General features: G+C 45.0%; 1 protein-coding gene across 1 annotated transcript; it reads left to right on the top strand.

The window, feature by feature from the left end:
• The first annotated feature begins 11,214 nt into the window (after positions 1-11,214).
• GABARAPL1 (GABA type A receptor associated protein like 1) lies at positions 11,215-23,790 on the top strand. Its single transcript, XM_084835472.1, has 4 exons — positions 11,215-11,442; positions 15,524-15,602; positions 16,727-16,845; positions 20,984-23,790. Exons 1-4 carry the CDS (start codon positions 11,353-11,355, stop codon positions 21,047-21,049), a joined length of 354 nt encoding a protein of 117 aa, XP_084691598.1. The 5' UTR covers positions 11,215-11,352; the 3' UTR covers positions 21,050-23,790.
• The last annotated feature ends 392 nt before the right edge of the window (positions 23,791-24,182 follow it).

Below are 24,182 nucleotides of genomic sequence, written 5' to 3'. Positions count from 1 at the left end.
ACACAGATGTTTCCAAAGTTTGTATGCATCTACTCTTCTAGACCCACCTATCACTAAATCCCTTAAAGATATCCCAGGATGCATAATTCCTTCTCCTTACAGTTTTCACTTACTGTCACTGAAGAGTCATGTCCATTCATGCTCGTGGGTTCACCTTCACAGAAGAAAAACAACAATTTGGGCCAATAACTGTTTAACAGATATGTTACTGGCTTTATAATCAGGCCCAGAATAATGTTTCCCCTTCCTAAGACTCACTTTGGAGATACTCTGGAATTTTTCTAGCCGTGTTTGTAATAGAAGTGCTACTGGTAACCTGAGGAGTGAGGTCCAGTAGATAAGAGTACTGGCTAGAAGTGGTGCCAGATTCCACCACAATTAATTTGGGCTGAAATTAAAAGGCTTGGGTAGGACAGAGTAATTTCCACACCTGACCTAGAACCCACTCATTCCTAGCAATTTCTGGGTCCTGACTGGGAACAGAATGTAAGGCAAGGCTTAGTGCAGTCTATGGATGTCCCAGAGCTCTAGATGTCATTGATTGCTTGATGCACAGAAAGTCTCTGCAATTTTGCAGTGAGGCCTACTGCAAACTGAGGATGTACCCAGAATTAGCTTATTCTACCAGGATTCTTTGGAGTGCAACCCACAGTTCTATCTATCCCCAGTCTTGGTTATAGAACTACAAAACCTGTGTTCCTTCAGTTTCCTACTGGACCATCTCTCAGACTCTTCTCAATTACACCTGTAAAAAAGGAATATTAATGACAGTTTTTGTGTCTGTGTAAGGGCAACAAGGGGCCGCGGTGGCTTAGTGGTTAAGATGCTGAACTGCAGACTGGAAGGTCGGCAGGTCAGCAGTTCAAGACCCGAGTGCTGCGTGACGGAGTGAGCTCCCGTCTTCAGTCCCAGCTTCTGCCAACCTAGCAGTTCGAAAGCAAGAAATTGCAAGTAGATAAATAGGTACCGCCTCGGCGGGAAGGGTAACAGCGTTCCGTGCACCTCAGTGTTCAGTCATGCCGGCCACATGACCACAGAAGCGTCTTTGGACAGCGCTGGCTCTTCGGCTTAGAAATGGGGATGAGCACCGCACCCTAGAGTCGGACACGACTGGTTGGGGACACCTTTACCTTTTTTTTTAAGGGCAACTAAGGAAAGCAGCACCATAATCCTGTGTGGCTCCTCATTCATTGCAATTGGGTTGCTCTGGAGAAATTCTTAATCAATTGTGCCCAAAGGGAGAAGGAAGAAGTGGCTCATATGCTTCAGTTGCAGTTTTTGGCAATCATAGAGAGCATTTCTACACAAGGCTGTTAATCCACTGTATTTACTTCCAGTTTCATCACAGATTTGATAATCCAAGCACATTTCCTTTCCTGCTTTTCTGCTACATAACCTGTGATATGGCAGAACAGTGCAAATACTCAATAGGACTTTCTTTCACTTTCACAAATAAATACCACATATTCCCCGCCCTAAAAAAAACTCTCTGAAGGTGCTGGTTAGCCACAGAAGCAAAACTGGAGGGTCACAATGTTGTCTAAAGAACATGCAAACAACTGTGAGTAGGGAATGATGAGCATATGATAAATGCCTTGTGTAGAAAAGTCCAGAAACAACCTGACTCTTCCAGTAATTAAGATGGAAGTGGATGCTTGATTCTCTCAGCTGTCAATTACTGCTAGGGTTTCCTCCCTTGCTGTACTGGAATATTCAGTTACTTTTGTAGGAATTCCACAGAAACTGCCAAATTCTGCTACAGCTCTCAAGCACCACAGAAGATCAGTGACAGTGTCCTCCAGACCATCATGACAGTGTCCTCCAGACCAGTATCATGAAACTGTCCAGTCTCCCTGCTCTGAAGTCAAGTGTTTGTACTTGCATTCGTATCAGCTTTTTTCGTGTGCCCCCCCCCCTTGTTTGCCTCTCATTTTTCTGAACTGTGTGAAAACTATCTTCAAGCAAATGCTGTTTTCTGAAATATCTCATGTTGCTTTCCTGCATGGTGAGAATTTTGTACTGTGGTAATGCAAAAAACATATAAATGCATTTAACAACCAGAGAGATCTTGTGTTTCTTCAGCCCCTGTTCTGCATTCTGTAAATAAATGTTCTGGAATAGAGATGTACAAATTCTTGCTCATTAGTCTTATACAAACTCATTTAGCATACCTTGGAATTACTCAGATGTTTTAACTGAATAGGAACCTCCAAATTCACCTTGAATATATGCTATATTCATCAGGCACTTTTGTTGGATGGGGGCAAAGTTTTAGATTTTGTACATAAATATTTTTGTCTTCTGCTTGTGGTTGTCTGACAAGTCCCAACTCCTCAACTTCAAAGTTGCTAACATGTTGTTTAGTTCAAGATTTGGCCTGGAGTTTCTGGGCGTAGGTAGCCCCAGTCCTTCTGTCTCCTGTGACGGAGTGCACAATGTCTCCTGTGCATCAGTGGGGACAGGGGGACGAACAACTGTTCATGCTTTCTCAGTGTTACTGCTTCCTGCTAATGTCTCAGCAGGGCAGAAAAGTATACAATGGCCTGGTTGCATGTCCCACCCCTTGCCTCCATCAAATCCATCTGGGCTGAGATGTCCTTGTCACCACTCTCAGCTGGACACATGTTCTTTTACCTTTTGGTTTTCTAAAGTGGCCAAAAGGTTCAGGATAGGGACAAGACTCAGGCTCAAGATGGACATACCAGAACAGAGTCAGCACAAAAGTCTGACAAAATATTATACCCATTGGAAGGCTTACATGGTTGGGAAGATAAAGCACAGCTGAGAGAAGGAACAAGGATCTAACAGATGGTGACATGAGCCAATTATTTAAACAACTGCTGAGAAGCCTGCCTCTTCTCCCTAGATGGCACTTCCCCATCCAAGAACAGTTAAGCAGACAAAGCATTTGGCAAATGAATTTGGTTGAAGGCTGAGCCTGTCCCAGCTCGGTAATCCTCAGCTGCTGAAATCTAGGCAAAGCCAAGGTATTGATTTACTATAATATAGGACATGCTGGCTGGGGATAATGGAAGTTGTAGTTCAAGATGCTTGGAAAATGCCAGGTTGGGGAAGGCCAATATAGGCCATCTGCCCATTTATTTAAAGGCACAGGACTATGCCATAAACCCAGAAAATCCCACAGTATAAACCTTGTTGAGATAATATAAAATAATTTACTCCTCTAAGTAGTTAACTATAATTAACTGATTTAGGGAGCCAGTATGGCTGTGTTGGGCTAGGACCAGGGAGTCCCAGGTTCAAATCCCCACTTAGCCATGAAGCTCACTGGGTGACGCTGGGCCTGTCACTCTGTCAGCCTAACTTATCTCATAAGGTGGTTGTGAGAATAAAATGGGGGCAGACCATGGGCAGTATCCAATGGGGCCCTTATGCCACCGATTCTGTTGTGCCCTGCCAATTCCCTTCCACAAGCGGCACCCACCACTTGTGGAACAGAGATTTAGCGCTTTCTGGAACAGGGCAGGTCAGTGGAGCACTCAAAGGAGCTCTGCTGACCTGTCCCAAACCAGAAATGAGTGTTTCCACACACAAGGCTTCCTTTAGGAAACGTTAAATCTCTGTTGTACAAGTGGTGGGTCCCACTTGCCCAACAGAATCGGTGGGACCCACCGGTTGCCCAACAGAATTGGTGGGGCACAAAAGAATCAGTGGGGTTGTAAGCACGGAATTGGATACTGCCCCGTGTGTGCCGCTTTGAGCTCCATGGGGGAAAGGCGGGATATAAATATAACTGATAAGTATATTTGCTCAAGTATTGCCTTTTCCCTAGAATTACCTTATGATAACACACACAAACCCTACATGTATAACCACAAAATCAAATTAATTTAGGTTTTGCTCCAAAAACCTCTGACTGATGAAGGCCTAAGACAGCTCCATTGTTTGCAGTGAATTTCTACTTACGTCCATTATTTAATCAGTGACTTCTCATTGCTGTGTTGAGTTTTAGGATGGCATTTTCTTTTCAATGATGTACCTGCCACATTATATCCTGTCTGACCTTGAGCCCTTAATCCTTAAACTGCCACTATTATTTAATTATTTGAAGTTGACTATTAAAGTATTGGCAGGGGCGGGGGAGTATGTGAATGAATCATTTGTTAAGCTATGAGTTACGCTTTGAATACTTCCTCTTTGTGGTGTATGATTGTTTGGGTCACATTGCTTTTTCCATGCCAGAGGAGATGGATAAAAGGTGAATGTTAAATTGCAAATTATTAAAGCTGCAGTTCTTTCCTCAAGGGGGTATATCAGTGAGACTTACTTTTGAGCAAGAAAGCTTATGATAAATCTACTCTTAGCTTTAGTCCTTGATTCACCTTTACTCACACATGTTGTGTGCAATTAGTGGATCAGGACACAGTTCCACCCGTGTTAACAAATGCATTCATTGAGTTCACCTTTTCCAGAGGGGAACTGGGGGGTTGCTGCAGATTGGCGACAGTATCTGTCGCAAATGACCCTGATGTGCTGCTGCTCCACACTAAATTGGCCTTGTAGATTGCGCCGAGGTGCGCGTTCTTTCAATCTGGAAAAGGGAGATCACCCAAGAGACACCTGTGGTGATCTCCCTTTCTTTGGTAAGAGAGGTATCTACTGGCTTGCAGAAAAACACAGCTTACATGGTTCTTGTGGGTCACCTCTGACTGCTTCCCTGGGCACAGGGTACGGGCTAGCCAGTCAAGACGCTCATCACTGCTTCTTTCTTGGCCACTAAGCACCTTTCCATGTGGTAACAAGATATCACCTTAGAGACCTCTGTGATGCTGCTGAGGTCTTTGGGGCAATCCTCCAGGTCTTGACGGGAAAGACCCCCAGTGGCAGTGGGGGAGGAGCCCAGCTCTCTCACACTCTTTTTGGCCAGGGTTAGTGTCTTAAAGCAACAAAGAACATAATACAGCCAACACTTCAAAACAAGACACAACACAACCCCTAAGAACAGCAAGGGTAAAAGATGTTACACATTAAAACTGGGGGAATGAAAAAACGACTGAAGTGTTACAAATTAAAAGAAATGTGCTGTTTGTATATGGTGCAGAGTGGGCTGGGTGGGAGACCCCAAATAGATGTTTGTAACTAGATGCTTAAGTAACAAATTTTCCAGTAATGGGATTTCTGTTGCATCTGGGCAGAAAGGAAGATTACATGGTGCCTCTCACTAAAAGGCAGGCATTCATTCCCATTTATAGATGCTTTTCCCTTCAAGGTATGTATGAATTCCTTACTTGTTACCACAACAAGAGTAATTCTGCCTCATGGGACACAAGATCAGTGTGAGAGAAGGAGGCCACGTGACAAGCCACTAATAATATAACTTACATGATTATCATTAGGATGTATCACCTAATGATACATATTTATCACATTCGTCATAAATCTCTTGAGAAACAGGAAGAAACAACTGATTGTCTTTTAAGGTAAAGATAATGGCTCTCACAATCAGCATAGACAGGATCACCCCATTGTAATAAAGTTTTATTTAAGCCTTCCACCTTTCACTGAAAATACTTACTGGTTGTCCTTTGAACATTACAAATGTATCCAGGCTACACTGCTGCAACACTTGAGCAAAATTTCTTCTTAGTACTGAAGAATATTACCATTTCCTCATCTTTTCTTCACTCTCATATTTTTAAAGTAATGAAGAGACAGCAGACGCAAGCACAATCCACCTTATTCCAAAAGCCAGAAATTTAGTGATAGGAAGGTGGGAGATGCACCAGAGTTACCGTCGTACACCAAAATGAAACCATAAAACCAATAATTAAAGGTAATCTAAAATGTTTAACGTACTACATTATTTTACTAAAATAAAAATAACTACCAAATACCCCAAAGTCAGTCATATATTATTTATTCCATTTTTATTCTGCCCTTTATCAAAGTACTTAGGGTATAGTTCCTCATCCCTCCCCTGCCATTTTATCCTCACAACAACTCTGTGCGGTAGGTTACGCTGAGAAATAGTGACTGGTCCAACATCACCCAGTGAGTTTCATGGCTGAGTCAGTATTTGAACAGAAATCTTCCTGACCTTAGCATTTTTGCTGCCTTGTAGTGGTGTTTTTTTTGCCTCCACCTGTCATGCCGGCCACATGACCACGGAAGTGTCTTCGGACAGCGCTGGCTCTTCGGCTTAGAAACGGGGATGAGCACCTCACCCTAGAGTCGGACACGACTGGTTGGGGACACCTTCACCTTCATGCATATATATAAAGCATATATTAAAAAGACACCCTATGTCTCCAGTGCTGTCTCTATTCCAAAGGAAACAGGATCCTATAGCATTGCCCCTGGAACTTCTCACCCCACAGGGAAGTGGGGAGCGTGTAACATTCATTACATTAATTCATTATATTTCTATACCGCCCCATATCAGAAGATCTCTGGGCCGTTCACATATATTTCATATCTCTCTTTGTAACTCCTAGATTCTGATATAATCTACATTACTTCAAACATTCTAGATGGAGAAATATCTCACCATGTGGAAAGAGTCATGTGGTCAGATAAAGACTCCCCCAAACACATTTTAACCTTTTGAAGTCCCTTTTCAGTGACACATAGTAGCACGGTAGCAAATACCCTTGATCCAGGGAATGAAACTATAAGGCAAAGTCACACTGGTATTCACAAGCCCATCTTCCACTTAAGAATCAACATCTGGCCTTATACCACAATAAATCTTATGGTGTGACAGTTTTGGGGTTTTTTTTTAATGAACACAAGCAATTCTGTGTGAATGGTCACTGCAAGCCAATCCCCTAGTGCCTTATTCAGGTGTTCTTCATCAGTGTACAATAAAGGCATGAAGAGAGGGTACACTCTGTCCACAGATACAGGAAGCCCTCCTCTTCAGAAAGTCAACCCCCACAAGTAGAAGACAATGGAGGGCTAGTGCGCTCCCCCTCTCCTCACGTGTTTATTGTGCACACCAATAAAGAATGCCTGAATAAGGCTTAAGATTATTCTTATTTGTACCCCGCCTACATTTTCTCATACGCTTTAAAGGCCTATTCACACATTACCTTTTTTTAGATACACATGTAAGGTGTTTTTTTTTTTTAGTGTACAAGTCAAAATGTAGGGCGCAGACAACAAACAGGTATTTCTTAAACCCATGTATTATTCAGGTAACACTCACCAGAGCAGACATTACAAGGAATAAAAGGTTTCTATTGAAAATGGCACACCTTTGTCAAGTTCCTCACCCCTCTTTCCACCTGTCTACAATTTACAGACCACAATTACATCGATACATGGAGAAAGCTGTACAACACGCAGCCTGCACAGGACCAGCAGGAAAGAGATGGCGCTGGCACCGCCCTTTCCCTGCCAACATGCTCCGCCTCTGTGGGTGCCAAGGAGCAACCACCTTCTCAACACCTGGCATAAAAATTGGCCCTGGAGGCCATTTGAATGTTGCAGCCCTTAAGCCGACCTTACTGAGGGGAAGCGTAGCTGGACCCGGGGCTTTGTTTTTGGGCACCAGACCCACGTCCCTTGCAAAGGTAGTCCAGCCCTAAAAGAGCCAGGATTGGCCGCTGAATGTGCGCATGGCAGCAAACCCCGCGTGTTGCTACTCGCTGTGCTAAGAATCGAGACTCGCGGGCAAACTGGACACGAGATTAATCGCATTCGTGGAGTTAGCGTGCACCAACGGGAGCGTCTCCTGAAACGCAGATAGTAGAGGTGATTGGGGAGGGAGCAGGGGCATGGAGATATAGCGCGAAACTCGCCCCGTGCCTAACGTCGTCCTCAGCGTGCCCTTCCGGCTCTGCAAGGGCGTGAGCGCGGGGGCCCCTCTGACTCCAGCAGCGCCCGCGCCCCGCCCCCTGCTCGCAGTTCAGTTCTGCCAGCGCCGGGGATCATCCGATGCAGCTGTTTACACCGGGCAGCCTTGGGCAGGCGATCACAAGACCTCGCAATGCTAAGAGTTAGCCGGGCCAGCTCATATCTACGACGGAAGCCGGGGAGGCGGCGGCTGCACAGAATTCCGAAAGAGGCACGTTCAGAATGCGGCAGCACGAGGAGAGGCGCTTCCCGGAGTCACGCTGTCGTCATCCGCCTCCCCACGCCCCGACTTGCGGAGCTGGTCCGACTGCCTTGACGCAGCCCAGCGGAACTCCACAGCCTCCCGAGTCACACAGGAGGATAGCGTGCGCCGCATTCAGGTCACTGCGTTGCGCTGATTTACCTCCGGCCACATCTGCATGAATACAGGGGATTGTGGTTGAATAGGGGAGAGACGGCCCTGCCGCTGGGCTCATGGCCAGATCAGCATTAATCAAACAAATCTGCCGGTCTTCCCTGTGCAGGATTATGGTGCTACAGGAACATTGGAAGTGTCAAGATTCACAAATCCAGGGGGGTCGCTGTGAGGGGTGTGTGAGGTGATGAAGGCCAATTTAAAATTTCTGGTTTCTCTCGATGCTGGAACAACAACAGTCTTGTGACACCTTAACGATTTATTATAATTCATCAAAATCAAAATGTATTATAATAAATCATTCTAATGTCATAATAAAGACACATTTATTACGGCATAAGCTTTTGTGGACTTGAGCCCATAGATGTATGAATTATCCTCAGTTGGCGGAAATACTCAAAGTCGTGTGTCCGAGGTGTGTGTGTCAGGGGTGTGTGTGGTGGGATTATAAGCAGTGAGGTCAGAGGAAAATAAAATGCACATGTACAGACTGTGGCAATTATGTTAAAGCTTAAATATGTATATAAAATAAACAACAACCATTCAGACGCTGATGCAAGGAAACTTTGGATGAGTTTGCCTCTGTGCACTGGTGGGATCAGGGCTGGCATCAGGGATCGGCAGTGCCGAAGTTCCAAGCCCTCAGCAGGGTTCACTGCTGCCAGAGCAGCCAACACCACCTGCCCTTGTCTCTGGTCAACAACATGTAGCTGCACCTGGCCACCACTCACTTGCTCACCTGCATGTAGGTCACAAGGGCAACCAGCAGCAGCCACCGCCTCCACTGTCTGTTTGTCTGCCCTCTCCATCTTGGAGTGCAGCTGCTCCAAACAACCATCGCTGCTTATGGGCAGGTGGGCAATACAGTGGTGGCAGGGGCTCCCCTCTGATAGGAAAAGAAACCAAATGCACAGTTACAAGATGGGGGATACATGGCTCAACAACACTACAAGTGAGAAGGATCTTGGAATTGTAGATCACGAGCTGAATTTGATCCAACAATGTGATGTGGCTGCAAGAAAGGCAAATACCATTTTGGGCTGCATTAATTGAAGCATAGCTTCAAAATCCCAGGAAGTACTAGTTCCCCTCTACTCAGCACTGGTTAGGCCTCATCTGGAGTACTGTGTCCAGTTCTGGTCCCCACACTTTAAGAAGGATGCAGACAAGCTGGAGAGGGTTCAGAGGAGGGCAACAAAGATGATCAGGGGACTGGTAATAAAGCCCTATGAAGAGAGACTGAGAGAACTGGGCATGTTTAGCCTTGAGAAGAGAAGACTGAGGGGAGATAGGATAGCGCTCTTCAAGTACTTGAAAGGTTGTCACACAGAGGAAGGCCAGGATCTCTTCTTGATCATCCCAGAATGCAGGACATGGAATAATGGGCTCAAGTGACAGGAGGCCAGATTCCGGCTGAACATCAGGAGAAACTTCCTGACTGTTAGAGCAATACGACAATGGAACCAGTGACCTAGGGAGGTGGGGGGCTCTCCCACACTGGAGGCATTCAAGATGAGGCTGGACAGCCATCTGTCTGGGCTGCTCTGACTTGGATTCCTGCATTGAGCAGGGGGTTGAACACGATGGTCTTGTGGGCCCCTTCCAACCCTGCTATTCTATGATTCTATGAACCCACGGTAGGCATCTGGATGTGTACACATGCCCCCCTTGATGGGAGGGATTGGGGCCCCCAACCTCTCCCTCCACTTCATTGGCATGGGTTGCGGCAGTGCCTTCTCTTCTGGAGAAATGCGGCTGGGGGCATTTCCTCAGTGCTTGCTTAGTCACCTGCCTCTGTAAGGAACAAGCAAACAGTTATTGCTTGCTCATCTGTTTTTGGCAGCAGCTATTCCTTGCACTATTGCTGCGTACTAATTCATTTGCTGGTGGGTCCCCTCTGCTTCTCAGGGGAAGGGGAGGAAGCCATCTCAGCCTTGGAGGCACATCCCTCTCTAGGTGCCATGAGGGGCCTGCCAGAACATGCTGCTGAGGACCTCTCAAAATCTGAAGCTGACCTTTGGTCAGCTTCAGATTTTGTACTAGAGGATCATTTAGAGTAGCCCACATGTGTAACAGAACACTCATTTCCCCTCTTTACTGTAAAATACAATATGCAGAGGGATATTGCAAAATGCAACATCCAACACGGGTGGTGGCATACAAATGGGAGGGAGGGAGAGGTGGTTGGGCCCACCTCAGCTACTGCCCCAGAGACCGGGGTAGGGCCAGTCCAAGGCATTTGCAGCCTGAGGTGAAGCAGCAGACAGTGCCCCTGCTCCCCAGGTCAAGTGCACAGTAGCCAAGTTATTTGGGCATCTGAGGCGGTAAATCCCCAAAATGCCTCTCCCCAGCAGTACAAATACGGTGAGAATTAAGTAACTAACCGCGTGCTGCCCGTTCACGACACTCGAAATCAGCTGCGTGAGGGGCTGCCTCATTCTACCTAGCGGTAGGGCTGCTGCTATGGGTGGTCAAGAGTCGGGCACCGGATCATCCTGACGGCGTGAGGCCCAGCAATACCCATACCTGATGGCAGCCCTGCAGAGAACTGAGCTGCTTTGTAATGCTTTTTTGCTTTGCATCCTAGCAGATAACCTCCCCATTCGCGGAGAGGGGGCTCGCCTTCGGCGTTCCTTTAATGATGGCAATGGGAAGGCTCCGCTGATCACCTGGAGGTAGCTGGCGAAAGGGAAGATACGTTTTTGAAACAGTCCTCAATTAAAAAAAATTAAACAAGATCCTCAGGCACGCGGCGCTTGCGCTACCCGCGTCGGGTGCGTCGCTCTCAGAGCAACGGGCCTTCCGCCAAGAGGCGTTGTTCTTTGGTGGGAGTCTCGCGCTCCCCCGTTCAAGGGCTGAAATGGAGCCGTCCAGGCGGCGGGCGGGAGGCGGAGCCGGCGCTCCCCCCCCCCCGCGACGTCACAATGCCCGGCTCGGACCGCGGGTGTTTGTTGTGCGCCCGTTGATCAGCCGTGCTGCCAGCGAGCGAGCGAGCGTCGCTGCAGCAGCCGCAGTCGGCGCGGGCTTTGGTCCTCGAGATCCTTGGGAGGCAGGGAGAGCTGTCGATTCAGCGGGGAGGGATAAAGAGAGAGACAAACCTCGACGCAGCCAGCCAAGCCATGAAGTTCCAGTACAAGGAAGACCACCCTTTCGAGTACAGGAAAAAAGAAGGGGAGAAAATCCGGAAGAAGTACCCGGACCGCGTGCCTGTGAGTGGAAGAGGCATAATCGCCGTGCCCTTGTTGATAGGATATATTGACTGCTTTCCCGGGCCAGCCCGTGTGGAGCCGCGGCTTGTTGTTCATCTGTATTCTGTGGTTTTAATTTTGGGGGAGGAAAGGAAGGGTGGCCTCCTGACCTCCTCTGCCTGCTTGTTGTCGTCGTCGTAGCCGGGGGTGGGGCTCGGGCGGATGGCCCTGGCCTTTAGCGGTCCAGATGAAAGCGTGCTGCTGTCCGCGTTTGGGCGAGCAAAATGTGCCTCCCCCTTCCTGACGGTGCGTGCGCTGCTTCGGAGCTGGAGGAGGGGAAGGAGCTCAGTCCCCCCTCCCTCCCTGCCGCCCTCCCTGCCGCACAAACATGGAGGCAGAAGGAGAATGGCTGTGGTAATGATATAACCTCCAGAGCAAGCTTTGAAAGCCCCTGCGTGATCTTTCAGGAAGGGCCCAGTTGTTAAGATGAATCTTCTTTTTTCTTTGATCTTGGCCTGCCTTTGGGGGCTCGCCCTGTTCTGCTCCTTCTTTTTGTCAGACTAAGCAGGCAGTCTTCTCCATGGCCTACTCTTAATGTTGGGGAGGAAAGCAAAGTCATGGTGTCTTCGTTCGGCTGACTTTCCCTCCCCTCCCTTTGGAATTAGTGATGATTACCCTTCACCGCCTTAGTATTGTAAAGAACTTTGCCTTATGTTCAATGTGTGAATGTTGCCTTCTGGTAAAAAAAAATAATAATTACCCAACCCCATGCATGATTATTTGGAACTAAATCCCAGAGTTCAGTTGGGCCTACTTCCAAGTAAGTGTATGCATACAACTGTATTCCCCCTCCCCAAAATTGCATACTTTTACTCCCTAGGTCGCAGTTTTGCACCGTATGTATTTTTAGCATGCTTACGATGATTCAGGGTATTTGTATAAACCAGAATGAAGGGGCTTTTAACCAAACTTTAATGATAACTTCTTATTTTGTTCACCTTATGATATTATGCCGTATTTTTTCTAAAGATGGTTCCTTATCCATCCTCACAGCATTCCTATACAGTAAATTTATGATAGTGAGTTAATTCCTTGTTGGCAAATGGGAAACTAAGGCAAATAATCTGTTAATCTGACACAGAAAACATTAGCACCTCTGTATGTTGTGATTTACTGGTATTTTTAAAGTTTTTTGGTGGCCCAGCAGGAAATGGCAGGAACGTTTGTGTCATGCAGTCTGGTTTTGATATTTATAATGTGGGACATGGTAAATGTGCTTTATTTATAAATGGCAGAAATGTGGATGACACTTGGACATTTACTCAAACACTTAGTTGGCTTTGAGATTTACTGGGTAATGTTAGAATTTTCAGACATTTCCTTCTGGGCCTCTTAATATTATAAGGATACTTGTAAGTGCCAACGTTCACCAAATTTCGGATGCTATCAGCAACACTTTAGCTAGGGTTGGATTTGGGGTGGGGGATCCCCCATTTAAGCCAGACCGAACACAGAGGCAAGCAATATATATGTCAGGCCCAAGATACAGGCTCCGTGGAGGAATTTTTGAAATGAAGGATGCTGGCAAATCTGTGCAGATGATGCCAAGATTAGTAGAGCAGCCAGTGCTGCAGGATACCATTCTGAGGCGCTAAAAGAGCCATGTAGGTGGAACTGAGGGTGTGAATAATAGAAGATTTATCAAGTTGGGAGTAGTGCAGTGGGGAAATAGCCAGGCAGGGGATCTATGGCGTGGCACCCAGGATTGCATTTTTCTGAGTATGCACTCAGAGGGAGCAAGAAAGATAGTCAAGGCCATTATACCTATGGCTGTGTGGCTCTGAGTTTGTTGCTTCATGCTTAGGGTGTCTGGTTATGTGCCAGAAGGGAAGTGTGTCTGATGCCTCTGAAAATTCACCCCACAGAAAAGTGCCATAGCTGAGTGGCAGAGCACATGCTTCACATGCAGAAAGTCCCAAGTTCAATCCCTGAACCTGGCATGATCAGGTGCCAGGGGTGACAGTCCTGCTGCCAGTCAGAGTAGGTGGTACTTTAATAGGACCAGTGATCATCTGGCTCTGTGTGTCAGCTTCAGAAGCCACAAGAGAACAGTGTGTAACAGGTAAACTTAAACAACTGATGAGATTTAACCAGAGCATCCTTGCATTTCCTCTCTTCTGTCTGGCAGCTGAATCCCAGTTGGTTTCAGTTCCACCAGCTGACACTGCAATGCACCCGGCATGTAACCTTTCAGCTGTCTGACAGAGAGGAAGTCTGGCTGGCACAGGTCCATGGTTACGGCAGATGCTACCCAGTGACAGCCATATATGTAGAGAAGCTGTACATAACCCTTTGGCGTTTTTGTTTTCTACAAAACCAAGACCAGCAACAAAATGCGTGGAGTGCTCCTGTTCAGGATTCCAGCCAAACCAGCCGGCTAGCTTTCTTCCAGGACATGTTATTCCATTTCTCCCCTTCCCCCAAGTTTTCCATCACAGCACCTCCCCCTTCCCCCCAGCAAAAGTCAGTGCCCGCTGAGCAAGCTTGGTTCTATTGAGCTGTTTTGGGGGTCTCCTTCCAAGGTTTTTTTCCTATAGTTTTTGTGCTTCTACAAACCTTGGGGTTCCCCTAAACCTGCTGATATCTCCCCTTCTGTGAGGACTGTGCGATTTTGGCTGAAAAGGAGTCCACACACAAAGGACTGAGTTCACTGTTGGAATATATGATGATATATTTGCTTTCTGCAGCTGTGTTTATAAAAGCAAAACAAAACATCTTTTGGTTTCAAGTTGGGGATCATAGAATCATAGAATAGTAGGGTTGGAAGGGGCCTATAAGACCGTTGAGTCCCCCGTCCCCCCCGCTCAATGCAGGAATCCAAGTCAGAGCATCCCTGACAGATAAAAGAATGCAAAGAGATGAAAGAGAAATGAGATTATGGGTGCCTAGTTCAAGTAACTCCGTGACCTTTTTATGTTTTTACTAATTCATAAGGGCTGCATCACTGAAACTGTGACAAAGCATGTTTAAAATTGTAATTAACTAAGGGCACAATCCTATGCATGTTTAGACAGAAAAACGTCCTACAACTCACAGCATTCCCCAGCCAGCCATGCTGGCTGGGGAATGCTGGGTGTTGTAGGACTTTTTTCTGTCTAAACATGCATAGGATTGCACCCTAATACTCTTAACCCCCCTTTTCTTATTGCATCCCATAATGTGTGTGTACTCTTCTAGTGCTGGCTCCAGGAGCTTGGGGACCCCTTAACCTCAGAAGAGATGGGGCATGCAACCTGATAATTCTCTCAATCTGCCTCTGACCTTCTTTAGTTAGCTCCATGCGGTGCAAACATGATGGGAGCAGTAAGCCCTTTGCTACAGTTGGTGCCTTGGCAAATGCCACTTCTCCCAACCCACTGAAACCAGCTCCACCGCTCCCCTCTCTCTCCGCATCAGGTCAGGTCTTTCCTGAGCCAGTATCACACGTGGTTCTCGGGACTGAAAAGGTTGTGCATCCTTGCTGTGGATAATGCTGTTTGATTTCACAATTGGCAAGAGCGTCTACTCTGATAATTTCTTATCTAGAAGAACTGGCACCAGTAGAAAGCTAATGAAGTGTGCTTTTCACAATTGCTTGGATGAAAGGGCGGAAAAGCCAGAGTTACAGTTTGTAGTAGACTCCATTAGCCTAAACCTGAGTTATTTGTGTTTACTTTCTGCTTTCTCAGTATAGTCATGAAGTCATAACCTCATGCTGGATCATGCCTCTGTAGTCCAGCATTCTGTTCGCACAGTGGCCAACCAGATGCCTACGAGAAGCCCACAAGCAGGACATGAGTGCAGCAGCACCCTCCTGCTCATGTCCCCCAGCAAGTGACACTGAGAGGCAGACTGTCTCTGATCCTGGAAGCAATACACAGCCATCATGACATCATCATCCCATTGAGGTTCCTTATATAGCTGTGTGTCACATTCCTTGAATTTTGCCATACCTCCTTTCCTCCATAGGCTCAACAGGGAGAATTTGCAGGAGAGGAACAGGTCCAATGGTGTCTCTTCACGAGGTGCTTGTTTACATCCCCCCCCTTCCCTTTTTGTTCAGGTTATCGTGGAGAAGGCACCCAAGGCCAGAGTGCCTGATCTGGACAAGAGGAAGTACCTTGTCCCATCTGATCTCACAGGTAAATGCGTCCTGTTCCACACTTTCTAACTGTATTGCTATTCAGGGAATTTTTTCAGCAAGCACTGTCTAGAGGTAGAAACAGGGGACTCCTCTAACCCCTGTTTGGGAAAGGATTTGATGCGTCTTCATGCTTGCAGCACAGAATGAGAGGAATGCATCTGCGCTGAATTTAATGCTGTGGATGAACAAGCCACCTTTAATACTCCAGTCCAGGAATGGGCAACCTGGCGCCCTCTAGATGTTTTGGACTAAGCTGCTTGAGTCTGATGAGATTGTAGTCAAGAACATCTGGAGGGCACCAGGTTGCTGAGCCCTACTCTAGCTTTTTTTTGAAACCCACCTTACCAGTTGCCATTATTCAGATTCCTTAACCACTAAGGATCCAGAATGGAGGCCTGAGTCTGTCCATTTGCTAGTCACCCAAATGACAAAAAACAAATGTAAAGCTAGCTTTGTAGCACTGGCAAGAATTTGGGGGGTTGCGGGAGGCAGGCTTTTTATAGTTTTTAAAAACTGTACTAAACTAAAACGTCTTGATCAGTGGGAAACCTCAGTTCTGAATTTAAACTTTGCTCATGGTGGCATTTGTAAGTTTTCTAAATTGCATAATATGGGGACCATGTTTTTAAAACTTAGTAAGTATGAAGGTGTGTTTCAAGGGTGGAATTGTTGAGTGGTATACCAGTCAGTGTTCTTGCCTTTCACTTCTGCAGTTTCTACGCCATCTCACCAGTCACCACACAATTCATCAGGATATGTTTTTAAAAGTTCTAAAAGTTTTAAAAGTTCTCTGATAGGGATGTCTGTTGGAATGAGAGTAAGAGGCACTGGCCTGGTTCATGTAACCAGCACCTCCCTCATGTGATTGTATTTGCCTCTTAAGAGTGCACAGGGCTGCTGGGAGATGCTCGTGTGAAGGTGCTTCTTGCATGAACTAAAGTGTGGCAGTGGGGAGGGTTGGGAGAAGGGCCCCTGATAAAGATCTCAATGCTCGGGCAGGCATGTGTGGGAAAAGCTGGTCCCTTGGCTTCACATGTCAAGTTGTCTAGGGCTTTGAAGCTTGAAATTTGCTAATTTGGTTTTGTTTTTCCTTCTGCTTGTTTCCCACCCTGGCAATTTTAGTTGGCCAGTTCTATTTCTTGATCCGAAAGCGAATCCACTTGAGGCCAGAGGATGCCCTGTTCTTCTTTGTCAACAATACCATTCCTCCCACCAGCGCTACTATGGGCCAGTTGTATGAGGTAAGCAGAAGCTGCCTTTCCTTTCTAATGGTGGAATTGCTAGAAGAGCACATGCTATACAGAACAACTTTGTGTTTCGTGCATGCCTTTGCTATGTCAAACTAAATCATTCTGGTTCAGTCATACACACAGTTTGAAGGATGCTGCCAGCTGCAACCTGCCACATCACGCCTTCAAGCATGTTTTGCCAGGCTTCATTCATTGGAATATCCTGTGGGACCTCCAAGGCACGTATAGAAGTTAGTAGGAAGATGCATCCACTTAATCCAGGGGGTACAAGCAATGGCTTACAGGCAGCATGTGACTCATAGGCATGTGATGTGAGTTCTGCACAGGACCGGCAGCACCCTCAGACAGCTGCCATTGTACCCCCACCCCACCTCCGCACCATCCCTTTCCTGCTGGTGTACTCTGTGTTTATGCTGGTGTCCAGCAGAAAAATGCAAAGCTGCCGGCACGCTCCACCATATTGCTGGAAGGAACAGCATCCTCCTCCTCGACACCCAGCATAAAAGTGGGCCCTCAGGGCCACCTGAGTTGTGCAGCCGTCGCTTAATCAAAACATATGTTCAGCTGTGCCGTGACTGATTTTTTTCCCCCTTGACATTTCAGAACATTCCTTTTCATCAGTTTTGCATTGGTTTCCCTAAGACCACAAGGGGTTCCTTGTGCCAAAAAATACAGGATTGGAAGTCAGGTCTCTAGAATCCTAGTGCAAGACCTCCACGGAACTGGGACACGAAGTTGTCCAAAGTAGCAGCTATACTGAATCTCAAGACTCATCATTTGCCACAACAAAATAGAGGCAGTCGTGACTGAAGCGACTTATGATGGCCTGGAGTCTGAAAATTGGCCTGGAGTCTTTCACCTGCTTGCCTCCCATCCGAGGTTTTCAGAGGCATCTCTCTGGCCATTGTTGAAAAGGGAACCCTTGTTCTGGTCCAGTAAGGCTCTCCTTATGTTATGCTTTTGTGGTGGCATGAAAAAAAACATTTCTTTTTTTTCATGCCACCACAAAAGCATAACATAAGCTTTTATGCTTATAAAAAAGCATACGGTGGTTGCATATGGTGAGCTTTGGTACTTAAATGGCTTACTCTGAGCGGTGGCATCCATCTAAGTGGCATCCATTCTCTTTGTAAGTGGGCCTATGTGGTGGTGATTCAGTTAATAAAAATATGTAGCATTTATATTCTAATATTTAACATTTATATTCTAAACATTAGTATTCTAATGTTTCACACTTAATTTTTCAGTAATCGGGCATTTATGATAGGCCAGAATTATTAGCCCCATTTTGTAGTTGGGGCACTAAGAGGCAGACTAAGGCAAGATTTGAACTGGGGGCTTCTTGGTTCAAAATTTAGTCTCTTAGCTACTATGCTATCTCCCAGGATTTAAGTCTGGATTAAACAGCAGGCAGACTGACACACTGTGTGAGCCAGAAACCTTACCTTCAGCTCATTCTAGTCCTCGGTGGCTGAGCATAGCCTCTTAATGAATCTAATGGGCATCTCTGTGGGGATGTATGGAAAAAGGCCCTGCAGTTGCTTACTGGTAAGAGGATGGAAACTCCTCTGAACTGTATTTGTAAGGAGATAATGCAGCAAATCCATTCATCTGTATGAAATTCTATTCCCAAAGTGGTTACACAAGCTCTGAGGAAGGCAAGTTTCAGAAACCTAGTTACTAATTAATGATCCATTTTACCCGCCTAAAGAAGGACACATTTATTATTAAACAACAAAAAGGTATCATCATCCTGCAAGGCAAGATATTAAGGTCACTTCCTGCAGATGATTAAGATAAACTTCTGAATTAAGTCCTCAACTTGTTAAAAGCCCAGTGCAGCTAATAGCTTGTCTCACTGAAAACCTTCTTCAAAACCCAGTTAATAATGTCTGATATTTGGAGCAATGCTGACCTTCTCCAAAAGTAACGTCAGTAGGTTTCACTGACGATCAAATGCAGTACAAAATCTAGAAGAGGAGGAGCAACTTCGTCAATGTCAGAGAATTCAAGGAGAAGCTTTCGCCAGATAATAGTTTTTGGTGTCCATTAGGGTTTTCAGATAAACATTTAAAAAAGTAACTGGAGACTGTAGTATTGTGGTACAAGTTCAGTGGAAGTGCTGTGGGACTGGAATATTTTGAAATGAAAACCAGGTTATGGTTGTGCAATTTATAAAGCAGTGATGTTCTAGAACAAGAGGGAGCAACTCAGCTCATGTAACTACGCAAACACAATAAGCCAGGGAGAGAATGTTAATTGGCATATTTTGACTAAGCAGAACTCCTATCCTGTAAATATGGAATCATAGGGAGAGAGAAAGGAACAGAAGAACATCAGCTCTACCTCCTGTCCCCATACCACGTGCCAGCTTCTGACAAACTCACGCACATAATATGTATCCTGTTGTGTCATGGCAGAGGGCCAATGAAAAAAGTATATAAGTTTTCCCTTAGGGAAATAATTTGTAGCACCTTGATGACTCATAAAGCATGAAGAGCATCTCTCACATGTGCAGTACATTTATGTGTCATGTGAGCATCAGGAAGAACAGGTCTGCTCAGATAAGTGCTGTCCTAAGAACATAAGAATCGACAAGTACCTTAGGGAGGTTGGTAATCCATGATAATTTCCATCCTTTGCTAGTCCTCAGAGTTTGATAAGGATGGAGACCTAAAAAAAATGGAAGTTAATACTCTTGGCTAGCTTAGGGATATCAGTGGCAATCAGTAGGCCTCCTTGTGTTCATTTGTTTCTTTTAAAAAGTTCTTTCTGCTAGTGATTATCTCCTGTCCTGTCCAGTCTATCCCCTCGGACATTTACATCTCTCTTCTCCCTCTCCAGCCGCACCCAGCGTGCGCATGTAGATGGCCCATTTCAGGTTGACACCTCATTCATCTTTCGAAGTGAACAGTGTATACGAAAGCTTATGCCAGAATAAATAAATGTGTCAGCTTTTAAGGTGCCACAGAATCTTGGTTGTTTTTACTTCTAGATCTAGGTTCGAGATTTAAGCTTTTTCTAGTACACAGAGTCAACCCCAGACCAACCATCTTTTGGGTGGATAAGTGTTTAGAGATCCTCTTCTCCAGCTCTATACATCCCATCGCTATGCATAGGAATTTAATCATATTATTAATATTGCACAAAGATTATTTTAGCAGGAGCACCCTCAATTTGACCTTTGTTGTTGTTCAGTCGTTAAGTCATGTCTGACTCTTCGTGATCCCATGGACCATAGCACGCCAGGCCTTCCTGTCCTCCGCTCTCTCCCGGAGTGTGCTCAAGTTCATATTCATTGCATCGGTGATGCTATCTAGCCATCTCATCCTCTGCCGTCCCCTTCTCCCTTTGCCTTCAATCTTTCCCAGTGTCACGGTCTTTTCCAGGGAGTTTTCTCTTCGCATTAGGTGGCCGAAATATTTGAGCTTCAGCTTCAGTATCTGTCCTTCCAATGAGCAGTCAGGGTTGACAATTTGACCTTACCTGAGACTGGAACCAACCAAAGATTGATCTTAATGAACAAAATGTTGACAAGAACCAGCAGTGTTATAGTTTAGAATTTTGCCTTATGTCTCAAACAGGCCGCTGAAGGCTAAAAGCAATTGGTACCATTCAGCCAAAGTTATGCACATTACTGCTGAAGCGAAGCAGGCTGACTTAGGGCGTAATCCTGTGCATGTTTAGGCAGAAAAAAGTCCTACAACTCCCAGTATTCCTCAGCTAGCCAAGTTGTAGGACTTTCTTTCAGTCTAGGATAGGATTGCACCCTTAGTCTCCTATTCAGGCAGCTGACCATCAGGGAATCACGTGTAAGAGCAGAATATGAATATAACAAATACAGCCGTAAGAATAGGATGGACTAGAAGCCTAAAGAAATAAATAGAAAGTATTTTTTTTCCTAGGTTAGACCACCTTTCTGTTTCTAGCTAAAGTGGAACTAATTGGAATGTTTGCTTACAGATACATTTACTAGTTTAGTTACCTTTTCCCACTTTTACTTTTTTATTATGAACCTGGGGACCAGCTGAGTCATGTACAGCCTGGCATGATCTCAGCAATTTTATATACGGATAATGATGACCTCTTCCTCTCTCTTCTCCCCGCCCCATTTTTTTTCTTTTTCCAGGATAACCATGAGGAAGATTATTTTCTCTATGTGGCTTACAGCGATGAAAGTGTGTATGGAAAATGAGCTCATGAGTTGCTGGCCTCACAGATGCAATGGACTGAAAGGACTGTTGTGAGAGGAAACTTGTGTCTGACAGAAGCAAGCAAGAAGAGGGAGAAAGAACTGGACAACAAGCCACATATTTCATGCCATCATTTCTTGCACCTTTAATATTCATTATTACTATTATTTTATTTAACTGCTAGGGGAAAGAGTGAGGCTTTTAAAAGCTGTTTGGTGGGTGGTGCTTTGTGACAGAGAGATCCTTTTGCCAAGTTCCCTCGTCTTCTATTCGGCTAACCAGCACTTCCGTGAGTGCCCAGTGAGGGGAGAGGGAGAAGATGTGAGTGGGCACGATGTTACCTAGTGATATTTTCCATACCCTTCCCTGCTAGGACTGCCAACAGGAATTAATGGCAAGACATCCAGCCCCAGTTGCCCTCCCACCTAATTTTTAACCTGCTTCGCTTTAAGGCAGTAGCCCCTCCCATGCATGAAGAAGGCAGGATATAAATTCCTCTTTTCTGAAGTCATTGCTGCCCCTTCTCTCCCCGGCCCCAGCGGCATGTGTGTGGCACCCCTCCTCCTTCATGTGTAGCATATTTTATCCAGTTCACATATTCCACTAGCAACCCAGTAGTCACTTGTAAACAGAACCATGTGGATGCCACTTAGTATGAGGGAAACTGTAGGGTAGCTTCAACTTGGACAGTGACAGCACACACCCTTTCAGGGTGCAACCTATGAATTGGGCATCCGGCATATGATACATTCTCACCAACTGCATGAGTGTTTTCTGATGTTATGTGTCCTTGCTTAATAGGAAAAGGCAGTTCCCCTCTAGTTTACCTCCATTCTACTGAAACCTGTGCTATGTTTCCTTTTTTGCTGTCCATGCAACATGGGGTGGGGTGGGGTGGGGTGGGGGGAAATTTGGAGTTAACTTTCACTCACAGCCTTGCCCTAAGCATACAGCAGGCTTTTTTAATGCCACAGATAGTGGCATTCCCCTCTTTCCCTTTTATTACATTGGTTGTTCCAAATCAGGGAGCCATGGTGCAATTTAGGATATGTTACGTTGAGGCATATATTGATTTAATTATTGTAACAGATTTCTTAGTTTTGTAGCAACTTTGAGGCTAAATCTAAGAAGGACATAATCTGAACCCACAAGAAAAGGTAGGTGCTGGAGAGGGGAAGCCCAACGTTTGCCTCGGGAATCCTAAACTCTTGAGTGGTAGTTCTTGTTTGGACATATCTACAGTGTTATGGAAACTGGCAGCATGTTAGCCTCTGCTTCTCTGTTTGCATTCCCCCGCTCATAGCTTTGCAGTGTCATTCCTCTAATAAGATCTTGAGATAGCAAGGGCTCCAGTGCTTCATTAAGTGATATCAGAAGAGCCCAGGATATAAAGAGATGTTTTAAAAATGAGGTTGAGGGACATTTGCAGAGCTGAGGGGGCCTTCCTGATGACCATAACTGGAGGTGCACCAGTAATGAATGGCACATGCTATGATGAAAACCAGGCGATGAAGGTCAAGAGAGGAAGGCTGGGATATTTTTCTGCCTAGGTCCAGTCAAGATACACATTTTGTGGTGGCTGGTTCTGCATAGGATGTGAAATTCCTTCCACACTGCAAATTCCAATTTACTTCCATTTTCTCAGTCTTCCCTATCTTTGAGGCTGTCATTAAAAGTCACATTCCAAATTCTTTCAGCTCAGGCAAGTCCAGTACCTCCCATGAGAGTCAAGGCATGCCCGGGACCCCAAGGCACTTCAGGGCTCACTTGTATATTCTCTCACTCACCTTCACTCAGGGGAGATGCAATGGATGATGAATGAGAACTGGAGTTACCCCTATGCTGCTGCTGATCTTTAAGCGATATTAATAGGATTTCAACATAACGGTTTGATGCATACGAATGATTATGTTTAGAAGTTTTACTTTAACTGGATTGTGGCAAATACTTCTCATTTTTGTTCTAGTCCAGTTTGTAAAAGGCAGTGTTTATTATTCTTTGTGTCATTAATTCCAACCAGCTTCAGGTTCTTGTAAGACAAAAACTTCATGTTACATCAGCTCACTCAATAAACACACACTTGAAAATCACCACATGGAATGGTATTTTGATAATGCATTGGACTTGGACTGGCATTTCTTATTTAAATGCTAATTTTGTCCCAAACCTTTGAATAATTCTAGTTGCCCATATTTATTATTCCATTTTCTATCTATGGCTGTTGTATTTGGAGTACTGAGGGATACATATGAAGAGAGCTGTATTTTTATTTATTACATTTGTATCCTGTCCTTTCAGGGTGATGTATGTGGGATTGTTTCGTTTTATCATCACAGCAGTCCTGTAAGGTAGGTTAGGCTAAGAGGAAGTGAGTGACCCAGGGTCATCCAAAGTGAGCTTTATGGCTAAGCAACAATTTGAACTGAGGTATCCTGTATACCACAATGACATTTTCACTGGAAAATGGAGAAGGCAGCCCAATAGCACTGATTTCTGGCAATTATTACAAAAGTAACAGAATTCTAATACAAAAACACAGTCGTGCAATTCCCATTATGATATATGTCATGTACATACATGCTATTTTATTTAAAGTATATATTCAAATACAGAAATAACATATACAAAATGTCTAATATTATGTAGAATACAAAATATTGAAAGAAAACAAAGCATAGATTTGCATTATCATGGACATTAGAATTCCAGCAATTCATAAATAAAACCCAGTTGTCCAACCAGCTATTTACTGCTGTACCTTTTGTTTTTTTCATAACACTAACTTGTCCACTAAAATCACTTTTCAAATAGCCAAATACACATTTAGGATTGTATGGTATAGTATAGATAATGATATGATATAGAATAGATAATGTCTTGAATTTTAGCTGAATTGCTTTCCAGAATGTAAAAGTCACTTCTTAAAAAAATATGAAAAATCTGCTGCTGGTGTTTGATGTCTATACAGGAAGGGTCTTCCATCTAAATTTCTTAGTCATGTCACAGAACTGCAACATACTACAGTCCTGTTTCGTCCAGCATAAACCATTGTAAAATAGGAAGTGTAGCGGCTTTATAATTCCTATTTATGTTGGGAATGTTGACCCGTTCTTGTGACTTATTTCTTTGGACAGT

This window comes from Heloderma suspectum, chromosome 2, assembly GCF_057233095.1.
Source record: "Heloderma suspectum isolate Gila_16-S chromosome 2, 16-S_ref, whole genome shotgun sequence".
Taxonomy (NCBI): domain Eukaryota; kingdom Metazoa; phylum Chordata; class Lepidosauria; order Squamata; family Helodermatidae; genus Heloderma; species Heloderma suspectum.
Note: the sequence above shows the minus strand (reverse complement) of the source record. Positions and strands in the feature narration are given on the sequence as shown.